A 12,835-nucleotide genomic window follows, 5' to 3' on the forward strand; every position below is an offset into this window, starting at 1 on the left:
TAGTGGTTTTGTTTTGCCATCATAGTTAACACAATTCACCTTTTATGAAAGGTTGAAGTTCAGACCTATGTATTTTTTTTTTCATCCTTAGTAACCATGTAACTGTGAAATAATTCAGTAGCAAGTCTTTACAGTTCTCTAAATCCATCTGGTGTGCTACATGTTCTATCTGTGCGGACAGTCGCCATATTTAAAATAGAATAGAATGGAGCTTCTCTATATTGCATCACTCTGGGGCACTGAGAAGCCAGTCGTTTTCTAGATAATGCTCTGTGCACTGGCAAACAAGAGTATGCCAAGTGATACTACTGCAAGTTTACAGGAAAATTTCGGACAGGCTATTTTCTAATTGTTCATCATTTCTTTGTAATTTGCCACAATGCTCCACATCAACGGACAGAGTAATAAATCGTACAAGAAACAAGTACAGATGAGGTAGACAGAGGTTAGAGAGGGCCCTGCTTGTGAGAGCTTACAGTCTAGAGTAAGACTAGTAACGCTGAGACACTAGGAGATTGTCCACTCTGAGTCGCACTATGGACTGGAGCTGATAGAACATGCACTAGTATCAGGTGGGCATAGGGTAGGCTATATTGAAGAGGTGGGGTTTGAGTGAGCACTTGAAAGATTAGAGGTTGGGGGAGAGTCTTTTCAGGCAGGTAAGGAGCTTCATTAGTGGAAATCCGCATGGAAGATGTCTTTGAAGCAGGAATGAGAGGTGGTTACCTATGTGGGAATATCGAAGAGTGCGAGAGGAAGTGTATCTTGTAATAAGGTCAGAGATGGATGAAGGGGAGGAGTTGGTGAGGGCTTTGAAGGTTAGTGTGAGAAGAATTCTGGAGAAAATGTGGATCCAGTGTAGGGATTTGCAAAATGATTAAGCAAATGTGAAGCAGCGAGAGGAAGATCAGTCATTAACTATAGAGGAGGAAGGACCATATAGCAGGAGGTTGGTTTAGCAATATACTGAACGTTTTGAATATTTTGTCACTTACCTGGACCTGACATGTCTCTCTCTCGCTGTTTGTGGGGAGGAATTACTAGAGTATACCTTACTTTTTACAAAAAACCTAAGGTATAAATAAACAGCGCACTTTAACTTCTTGCTTTATATATTAAGATAATTTTTGGGGGGCTCCTTTAATGTTTTTCCATGTTGAAATAACTGCGTCTTTTGATTAAATTGTCATCCCTTTTAAACATATTAGTATGATACCAGTAAATCTGGTCTCTCCAATGATATACTACTCCTGAGGGAAAGTGTTCTAAGATCTTCTAAACAGGAAAAGTGGAGATGTTGCCAATACCAATCAATCATGTTCTAGCTTATTATTTTATAGAATGTATTAAATAAATCCTCATTATAATCTGATTTGTTGCTATGGGCAATAACTGTTTGGTACATTTACCCCCTGATCTCTACACGCTTGGTGAATTTAAAGAGCCACTAAATTTGTTGAGTATATCTAGCAGCTGCCTGTATATTGATCATGTTTTCAGTTTGCCATATCACACTTTTCATCGCTGAGTTTAAACTCTGTGACATCTGGCACAAATCAGTACAGTCAGCCATTAAGTACACACTCATTCAGAATGTATAATGTCCCTTAGTGTCTTAACATTTTATAGCAATATACATTTACAAAACTTTATTTTTTCTTTAGTTATTATGGCTTTTAGGCAGTTCCATATTTTACCAGTATTGATCATTTTTACCTGTATTGTTTAGGAGTCTCGTTGACACGGTGTATGCATTAAAAGATGAAGTCCAAGAGCTAAAACAGGTCTGTATGTTTTGTTGTTCAATAAATCTTTCATACTGTTAAAGCTTTATAACATATACCAATCCTGTTTGCTACGTGGTTTGGTATATAGTAGTAACATCATCATAACTCATCTGTTAATTAATGCAACATGCTGCCACTTGAAATGAACTCCACCCCCAACTCAGCAACTCCACAATAAACACTTTACTTCCCCAGCATCCAAACACCCATCTGCACAAAATACATATGCCACAACCTTTTACTATTGTAATTCTAATACAGCATGAAGCCCAAGTGTGGTGTGCTGACACTTCACTCCTTTTACCCAGTCATCTTATTGCCTACACTGTCCATGTGTTCATATTAATCCATTTTGAGCTCTGAAAGTGGGTCAGCTTGAGTTTTCTTTGTACCACTTGTGGTGTTTGTTACATATATAGAGCAATATATTTAAGTCCTAGTAAAGCAACTCAAATTTAAGATAATTTCCAGTTGGCCCATGTAAATCAATCCGCTGTAAATCCATGGAGCAATATAGTCTGCTCTGTCCTCTCTTCTTTTATTATTATTATGGTAGATTTGTAAGGCGCCACAGTGCTCCACAGAGCCGTACAGTAGGGAAGACAAGGACCTACATCAAACAGGACATACAAAAGCAGACAAAATAAATGGAGACATGAAAACAAAGGGTATGAAGGACCCTGCTCATTAGAGAGCTTACATTGTAAGTGGAAGAGGGCACAGCTGAAACAAGAGAAGCGAGTGTAGCTCAGAGTGGAGATTGGGATAGTTGTGAGGGTGCATTAGTGTGAATAGTGTTATCAAGGATTAGGTCACCTCTAAAAACAAAAAATAGATGGGTTTTCAAAGAGGATCTAAAGATTTGAAGGCTGTGGGAAAGTCTGATTGAGCCTGGTAGGGAATTCCACAAGTGGGGAGTAGCATGGGAGAAGTCTTGTAGGCAGGAGTGAGAGGTGGTTATCAGAGACGAGACAAGGTGCAGGTCAGAGGTAGATCTAAGAGGGCAGGAGGGAGAGTATTTTGATATGAGATTTGAGATATATGCAGGGGTGGTGTTGTTGAGGGCTTTGTAGGTAAGGGTGAGTAATTTGAATTTGATTCTGGAGGACACAGGGAGCCAGTGTAGGGATTACACTTTTTACAGCACTTGGGGTGTGATAACTTATAAGAATGCACTATAATGTGCTATCAAGTATAACATCAGGGAGACATGAGAGATGCATGGAAATACAGGGTTGCTGGCCTATCAGAGAGTTTAAATGCAGACATCTGTGAGGTTTGGTTACTTGTCCTTCAATAGTTCATTCTTTTTGTTCTTTTGCAGTAAAAGCTGTGTCTTAAGCTGGGTACACACCTTGGCAATTATCGTGCAGATCATACGATTCATGACTGTTTGGTCAGATATTGCATGAGTGTACACATTCCCACAATCATCTTTTATCTTATCCAAATACATCGCATTTCTTGATTTGGTTTTATAAACCTAAAACTCACACTCAACGATGGAACAATATCAGGCAAATGTGGAAGTGTGTACGCACTCACGACCAGGAGTGTAGGCGATATCAGTAGAGTGTGCGCAGGGTCACGATCTTTTCAGCAGATGGTGAGAGATGAAGATCTGAAGGTAAATTGTGTAGGTGTGTACGCATGAAATGGCATGTCCAATGGGACTTTCAATTGTTTTTGACATCGTTACCGAGATCGCATCTGAAGTAAGATTGCATAGGTGTACCCAGCTTTATAGTTATTGTTGTAGTAAACCTTTGCTGGATTGCTACTCTAGTAGAGTGGTAGACCTAAAGGACCTGACCCAAGGGTAGATATCCCAAACTCCTAATTAGATTACAGTGGCACTGGCATAATCAGGATCTAGCTGTCATTTCAAGAACTGTTTTGTATTTTTGTTGCAGCTCTCAGAAATTGTTACTGCAGTGATCCAGCAGAGATCCCCACTGCTGTTAAAGGGGTCCTGCTAAATAACCGATGGTGTGGATAAGGAAGTGGCATCCTGTCCCTCCAGTGTGTAAAACCCCTTTATTTTCTAGCTTCTTAACATGTGCTATCGTTTACAGCACAGCAAAAAGATGAAGAAATCTTTAGAGGAAGAACAGAGAGCTCGTAAGGAACTCGAGAAACTCATCAGAAAAGTTCTAAAGAACATGAATGATCCGTCCTGGGATGAAACCAATTTATAATAGTGCACCCAGTGTCTTCCTTATTCCACACCAGGGATCAAAAAAACTTGGACCTTTTATTACATGTCTGTCCTTGTGAAAAAGAAAGCACTGCTTATTGAGATTTAACTGGATTGTAATATGACTCAAATGTACTGTACTGAATCCATACATAGCTGACTGCCTACAGACACATCTTTCCGCAGCTGCCAGTGTGAAGTTGAGAGATTTTGAATAGTACCAAATCTATAAATTTTCAATTTTACATGTTAATTACCTCATTTTGCAGAAAGAGCAGTTGCTGAGTCTGATTGTTTTTGTTTCTTCTCACCAGTTTCTTTTTAAACTGGTTTAGATATGTATTCTCCTCTTGTGTATATAGTGTTTTGAATGCATATGTAAAGGGCACTAAATCCTCTTTATTCTTTTTTTTTTTTGTTTGTTGGCTCTACATAATGGTTACGTGTACATATTTCTAAAACAGTCTACCTAAAAACACATTGACAATACAAGAAATGGCTACATCTCCTTTTACATGCTCACATAAGTGGGACATGTGTTTAAGTAATTTATTTATGTAGATGTAAACCAACAAAGCAAGGGAAGCTAAAACCTTTTCAGTGTTGTGACCTGTGTTATATTGGATTTTCCTCTAACGTGAAATATTTTGGGGCATCTAAAGATGTACATATCTACATGCAATTCTTCCAGTTTTTAACTTTATATATAATCTTTCTTTACTGCTAAATTGACTGAAAATTATGCACATTTGTTACTTAATTGTTGTTTTTTTTTAACTTCAACCAATTAAATATAGGATATGACATGTTATTTAAATTTAGCTGAATTTCAGTTGCCCCTTCTATAATAGATGTAGCAACTGCAGTGCAAATTCAAATTAACAGAACAATGTTTTTTTTTGTTTGTTTTTTTTTGCTAGTATCTGTATTTAATAAGTCAATCAAATCCTTTCAAGACCTGATAATAACTAATTTCTAGGGAAAATAATGGGCTATCAAATCTTGCAATAGACCAACAATTGGTACCAAATTTGACAATGTTATTGAAAAAATGTTGGCTGTATGTCAGGTGTCTTATTGCATTACTTTAGTGCAGTGGAACTGTAACAACTGCATACTCTGGTGCGCTCAGCTTTAGGAGTTTCTGCTGCAGGAGTGCCCTGTTTTTTCTTTAAGAAGGAGTTAGTTCGACTTCGTAGTGGCCATGGCCTAATGCAACATTACCGACACCATTGTATACAAACAATGGATCCAATACCAGATCCAATCTGCTAGCAATGGAACACCAATTTACATGAAGGATAGAGGGAGTTATAAGCTATTTTCCAAAATAAAATAAAAAGACAATCCATCCCAGTAATGGCACTTTCTTTCTGAAAAGGGTGATTTTTGCCTTAACTTATAGAACATCCAGTGTATTGCAGTTTTTGCAATTTTATAAAATTTCAGGCTTAATTTATTCTCAGGACATATTTTTTCAAAATAAACAAAACAGAACAGCTTCAAGCTTTTTCTACTATCCACAAATCTATATATGACTGTCTTTGTAGGCAGATATGCTATACACGGTTCATGTATCTTTTGATGAAGTTATCAAGCAAGTACATTGAAAGCCATACAGGGAATTGTTTTGCTTGTAAAATAGTTTTGTTTAAACATATAAAAGCAGTGGCTGTGCCACTGACCGACTTTTTTTAAACTGTGACAAAGTCAGATGGGTTATTTCTTACTCATCTTGTGATGAAATTTTAGTAGTTAATAAGAAATTATGAGAATGGGACTTTTAATATACAATAGTAACTCTTTGTTCCAGCTAATAAATGTCAGTTTTTATTCCTCGCATTGATTTGGCATCTTGGTGTGCAGTCCAATCTTCTATTTATATAGAACTGTATTCCCGATCCCTTTCAGAGCATGACCGTTTGATGTTACTTATTAACCCATTGTTAAATTAAGTATTGGTAGCTTGTCCACTCACTATAGGTAAAGTCACATTGTAAGGCATAAGTTGCAGGGACACTTTTTGCTGTCAATGATATGTCATGTGAAAATAAGTGAACAAGTTAATATTTATAGAGACTTACGAGATATTTCAGTTGTTATGTGCCTCCCCCCCCCCCTCCCAATCACCCCCAAAGCATTCCTTACAACCTAGGCTTACCTGTAATTTTTTGTTTTGTTTGTTTTACAATAGGAGCCCTCCACCTTTTTTGGTAACATGCCCCTCTCCTAGGTGGCATTTGGGTAACTGGCTCTGTAATTTCAGCAGCGGCACTACCCCCACATGACTGCTAGCCAATAGGGGGTATAATTAGAAGGAGACGGTGAGGGTTATATAATAGTGGTGGTCTAATTTTAATGTTCTGCTTAAGAAATAAGATGCTCAGGAAAGTAGTTTTGAATCTATTCAAACCAGAATTGATTGGTGCCTAACGCATGGCAATTCTGGCTATGAATTTTGCCAAGAGGAGCTCCCCAGTCCCTGTTTGCAGCATCTTTGGAATACCTGTAATTATCATGGTACATTTCTAGCCAGGTAAGTAGAAGCATTTGTTCTTGAATTCAAATGTACTAGCTGTTATCAATGGGCGGACTTTATTATACTTTAAGCTGTGTGATAATAAGCGGTTGTCTAAATTACAGGTTTTTCCTAAAGATGATGTTTACCCAAGTGAATAGAAGGGATCATCCGCAAAGACCAAATGACATGATTGTAGTTTAACCATGTGCTGTGTTTTTGTCAGGGAATATTTTAAGTAGATTGTAAGTCATGTATGTGCATGGTTTTCTGTATTACTTGTATTAAATCCATGCTTACTGGTTACATTTTTAATAAGCTCAAGAAACATTGCCACGGACATGTTAATAGTTACTCTCTTATACAAAGCAACCTATTTTTGGTTTTATATTTGGAACTTGTTCTAAAACTGATTAACACTTTTTTTTTAAAGATCATGTCATATAGTATTGTGTTTGGGTTTATAGTGATACTTAAGGACCTCTCCAGTTCCAAATATTTTTTCACAGAGAAACATATATGTCTCTACATTTTCCTTTACCAGGATCTCCAGGGTACTTGCTCCTCAAAGACCCACTACACTGTGTTTTTCAGGCCATAATACCTATACAGTGCAAGACCTGTCAGGTGGCAAGTACCTCTATAACGGCAGCCTTTATAACACCACCTTTCTAATGGTTGGAGGGTAAGAATTTTTTTACTGTGAAAAAAATAACTGAAAAAGATAATTTGGTTATAGACGATCTGGTTCTGAGTTACTCTAAAACAGATGCCCAAGTTTTTCAAACTGATATTTGTAGGTGGATTAAATGACACACACAAGCCGTGAAGGGCCAAATGTGGACAGCTTTAAACTAATTTTCCCATTTTCTTCTAATTTTCTCAAATCCTCTGTATGTACAAGTTGAAGCAGTACTCACAGGTAGGATGAAAAATTAACCTGCCCAGGGCGCCACAGAGACTGCTCTTTTCGATTGTTTTTCTTGGGGTCTCTGTGAATTTGTCTCACAGCTCAATCAAAAACTGTGGTTTTGCGACTCTGCAGATGGGGTTTTGAGTGGGAGGACCAGTAAAAAGCTGTGGCTACCTGGCAGTGATTGCATTCACATAGAGAGCACATGAATTCTACCAGTGTTTCGCACATCACCAATCAATTCAGGCATTCAGCAAAACAAATTGTGAAGCAGTGAGGATTTGAAGCCATACTTTTGATCGTGCTAATTGAGCAAGTTTGGGGTTAGACAGAAATGGGAATGGTTAGTGTGTCTGTGTAATTTAAAATGCATGTTTTTTTCTTCCCCCTACTTGATCTAAACTTCAAATTGAATGTTATACCTTCTTATCCTAGACCACCTTTGGAGAAAGCCATTAAATGAGGGTATTCACATTAGCACAATTTGAATGCTCATAGGAGAGAGTGATTCAGGTCATGTTGGCACAGAATGATTATAGTTACTGTAACTGTACACAGTTTGCGTAAATGACTTGGTCACAATGAGACAGTCACTTCATTAAATGCAATGCAGAAAGCCAAGGAACTGTAAACTTGATATATTTCCTGTTACTGTTGGTAGACTGCACACAGGCTTCATTATGCCTCAAAACTGACCACTACTATATTTGTATTTCATTGCTGTATATAAACAATTTCTTTATACAAAATAAATATCCCACTTTATACAAATTTGTCTTTGTTTTTTGTTTTTGTTTTTGTTTGTGAGAAAACAATTTTGTATCTAATTATAGATTGTGGGCGACTCATCTCAGAGGCACAAATGAGAAAACGTGAAAAATTACATTTTAATGGTGACCATTTTAAATTTGTGCATGATTATTGTCCAGAACTGGACATGGAACTAAGGAAAATACATGTCACCAAATCAATTATGTAAAAAAGTTGAATTTAATTGAAGTTAATTTTTAATAGAAACATTCAGTTTTGATTATATTGGACTGTTATGTTGTGCCTCATATCTTGTGGTTTGTATGAGATCTATGGAAAGTTCCTGTTCACAGACTATCCACTTTATGCCCAACTATAGTGCTAATGGCATCTGCAAGCTCTATGTATTGCCAACATTATTATTAACCATTATTTATATGGTATAAGCATATTACGTAGCACTTTGCAGAGAATCCAAATGAGTAACTGATATTAGTCACTAAAACTTCTGATGGGAATATTCATAAATACAACAAACAATGTAACATAGGAAAATTATTTGTAAGTGTCACGAGCCGCTGCGACTTCCTTCCTGCGACCCGGCCGTCACCTTGACGACTGGGATGTCACTTCCGGGTAAGACCCGACCGTTGCCAAGGCAAAATCCCCCTGGCTAGCCTGCGGGCTAATAGCAATTATTAATGAGTAGCTGATGGGCGGTGATTGTGTCAGAGCTGGGTTCTGATTGGCCACATGAAGTACTTAAGGCAGGGAGGGCTTAGCCTCCCTGCCGGTTATAGCGTCTGTGTAGTGCACTTGTGCTGACCTGCTCTCTGTTTCTGCTGGATTGCTGTCGTGACCATTGCCTGCTTACTGGATTTCGCCTTCTTGCCTGTATCCCTGATCTTTTGGCCTGTACTTCAGATTCTGCTGACCTGCTCGTGACCCTGACCCTTTGGTGTGTTTCTGACTATTCTATTCTGCAAGTGATCCCTGACCTCGGCTAGTTTACTGGATTCGCCATTACTCGTCATTCCTGGGTTCTCCGCAGCCGGTACCCATCTCACGGCCCTCCGTTAGTCTGCAGCCAAGTCTGTCCCCACCACTAGGGGCAACAGTGAACACCAGACTTTCGGAGCAGACTCCGGGTTTTGTGGTATTGGCTGCTGGAGTTCCTAACAATAAGTCAACCTAATAAAAGTGAAAGTTCTGTGGGGATTTCCAAATATTCCTCTGTAGATATGTCCTTATCTTCACATTATTTAAACTCATGCAAAGATCCTGCATGAAAGGAATAATTCATACAGTGAAGTACTAATCTGCTCTGTAAATAACAATGAACTAAGTGTTATAGATGTTGCAGATCTTCCTTATAACACCTTTGTGAGTATGCTTACACTACTCATATGCTTGTAAGCGCTTTTAGAATGCTATCTTTTTACGTTTCATCTTCAAGCTGTATTCCATAACTTCAAGAAAAGAAAGGAGTGAACGCAGTCTAGGCTTTTCACATTTATCACGCAATAAAATATTTATTAAAAATATTTCACTCACATTTAAACTATAAAAGCATATATGAATTCCCTGAAGAGGAGGTCTAGCAGGTTTCCCTACCAGATATTTTCTGGGCAATCTTGTTTCTGACAAGAGGATCAACTGTCCTGGGATTTTATGTCATCTGATTGTCCTCAAAACAGCAAACAGGCAAGTCTAATTGTGTCATTCCTCTTAATTATCAATTAATTTAGATCCTTGATTGGACCTTTTCCAAGGAATGGAGAAAATACCATTATCGTCATCTTTTATAATAGCGGTGAACCAATCGCATATGAACATATTGGGGGAAAAAAAACTTATTATACACATAACCTCCTTATTTTGGGGAACAATGTACAGAAATTCCATTCTTGAAAGGGGTAATAGTCTGATAATACACTTTTAATATATAACCAACGTCATCTCTAAGTGCTTGTTATTGGAACGATATAAGTACGTACATGTATTACATTTCTGTCATCACAACATGACTATTTTCAGAAATTCCATAATTGGGCAGATGATCACCTTTAACCAATATTGCACCTATATATGGGTTACCATGGAAATCAAGGTACGCTGTTAGATTGCTTTAAAGTTGTTGTTTTTATTTCAGTATATAGCATTGCATATAATCCCATGGATAATGCTACTTTCTGATGATAGAACTATTATGTGTGCCATCAGACTCTGAGGATGACTGAATTGCTCATAATTTACTTTGGTTTCCACTTAATCAAGAAATATATACCTATTTGTAATAATATCAGCAGGCATTTTAATGTAAGATAAACAAGTGTTACAAGCTATAATAAACAAATCTGACTATTCAATGTGATTTATGGGTGACCAGATTTCCACCAGCTTTTGAAAGTTAGGTGATGGCTGGAACAGTCAAAACATAATTCTGCAGAGTGGTTTCCATCAGTCAACCTCTTGCATTTGTTATTTTTAATATACCTGGTCATTATTCTGGCATAAGAGCTATGAAACCTAAATATGTAAATGTTCCCTCCCCGAGATAGGAGTTGTTTCTATCCTATGACATTCATGTATTCCAGTAAGCTTGCAGGTTAAAAATGCTGAAACTAATTAAATTCCTTTATGATGTTTAGATTTGGAGAAGCTAGTTGTAATATAAAGTTTTTGTGTCCTGTCACATGGCTGGGTTGACTATATCTTATTGAGGCCTAAGATTACAGCCACAAGAACTTCAGATAAGATTTGCTGGTCAAATAAGGTTTTATGGCACCCTCAGGATGTTCTGCTTCTAGAGGATAACGTGAGCATCCCAGGTCTTTATAATATTTTGTGCAGAGAAGATACATTAAAGCAAATCATCTTATAATACACATCTGCAAAGACTGCCATACATATGCATAATCTGGAGACTGAACCACATCAACCATTATGGAGGAGGGGGTATGGAGGAGTAACATATCTTCTTTAATTACTTTATATTTCATAATGACGTATCATATGTGTCTGTGTGCCAGATCTTAATCTGTAGACTAGATGTATTATTATATTTCTACAATGTACCAGAGAATAGATCTCGTGAATATGAATACATTTTGGTATAAAAGGGGTCTTAAACACAGTTTACATACACAAATACCTTTTTAATGACCTCCCAATGAAGGAAGGTGTGGGCAACAAAATCATTTTTAAAAATACCCGCCTGAGATTACAACTTTGTCATTTCTTTGGGGGTCAATCTGATATTAAAGACCTACTTGTATTTCAGACTCCCCTTGTACAGTTACACGAAAATATGTGAGTTTTCTGTTTCATTTTTACTCCTGTTCATTGTATGGAAATGTTTTGCAATAATAACACTGTCCTTTTGTCATATCTTTTTTTACATATATACATTAAGCATTGTGTCACAGTAAACACTATTTCATGACATTCTGTCTTTCTCTTGTTAAGGAATTCATGTGCCAGATTAACTGGGTTATTTATAAGCGCTACTTTTAAGGCAGATAACTGTTTGAGTTACAGTAACTTTTAATTTATGTTGTAAATGCATTTTGTGATCAGTAAAGGAGTAACCAAAGGCTTCCTCAAAGTGTCCGCTTTGGAACAGATTGTTAGAGGTGGCAGAAATGGATAGATTAGTGAGTGTGAGAAATAACTTTCAAGGAGTTTAATCATTTTTCGGCAGACCAGGGGCCTGATTCATTAAGGATCTTAAATGAAGAGGATCCTTATTTCAGTCTCCTGGACAAAACCATGTTACAATGCAAGGGGTGCAAATGTGTTCTGTTTTGCACATAAGTTAAATACTGACTTTTTTTTCATGTAGCACACACATATCAACTTTAAATTTCAGTGTACAAATAAGCTATTAAGTATTTGTGTGCTACATGAAAAAACAGTATTTAATTTAATGGTTTTGTACTTGGCAGCAATCTGAATGCAGCATGGATGGTGATTGGCTGTGATAAGACATCACAAGGATAGAGACTAGCAAAGTACTGTACACAGTAGAGATGGTGAGTAATGATGTTCAGGATACCACAGGGGTCCGGTAATTAGCAGAGATTAGCACTACAACATATATGCAAGGTAAGGGTCTGATCACTGCAGTGTGTAGAAATAGCAGCGTCAGCGGAACAGCCCAGAAGGTATCAAATTAGTTCTTGTACAGTGGTATAGGTGAGATGGCAGTTCATGATGAGAATCCACACACTTGGGATAATAAACAAAGTCTTGTAAAATGACGCGTAAAGATACTTGCAAACAGGAGAGTCCCAAAGATAGTGCTACCAGCATTTGATTGATGAAGCAGGTTCACCCACAGGGAATCCAACAGGAGAGTTCAGGAATACACAAGGATCAGAGAATAGACAGGGGTCCATGGAGTCAGGCGAGCAAACAAGTTGCACTGACACTGAACAGGTGTCAGCACCAGGTTTAAATAGAGCAGGCTTGAATTACCCACCCTGTGGATGAGTCATGTGATCCACACAGGAATGCAGAGGTACAGGGAAAGGTAACAAACACAGGTAGGATTGTTACAGAACCCCCTCCTCTAAAGGTGAACTCCAGACACCCTAGGATAACTTATTCGGAAATCTTTCTGAAACTGAGTAAACGAGGAGCATGAATGTCTGAAGCTTTAACCCTGG

The 12,835-nt window shown here is 37.7% G+C and overlaps 1 protein-coding gene across 2 annotated transcripts in view; it reads left to right on the forward strand.

Annotated features, from left to right (window-relative positions):
• Positions 1 to 8,186, forward strand: part of ARHGEF7 (Rho guanine nucleotide exchange factor 7) — a 112,395-nt gene extending 104,209 nt beyond the window's left edge. For both annotated transcript variants that reach the window (XM_075200020.1, XM_075200019.1), the window contains 2 exons: positions 1,730 to 1,784; positions 3,863 to 8,186. In XM_075200020.1, coding sequence (XP_075056121.1) covers positions 1,730 to 1,784; positions 3,863 to 3,985 — 178 coding nt within the window. In that variant the 3' untranslated portion in view covers positions 3,986 to 8,186. The remainder of the gene's footprint in view (positions 1 to 1,729; positions 1,785 to 3,862) is intronic.
• The last annotated feature ends 4,649 nt before the right edge of the window (positions 8,187 to 12,835 follow it).

Source organism: Mixophyes fleayi, chromosome 2, assembly GCF_038048845.1.
Source record: "Mixophyes fleayi isolate aMixFle1 chromosome 2, aMixFle1.hap1, whole genome shotgun sequence".
Taxonomy (NCBI): Eukaryota; Metazoa; Chordata; class Amphibia; order Anura; family Limnodynastidae; genus Mixophyes; species Mixophyes fleayi.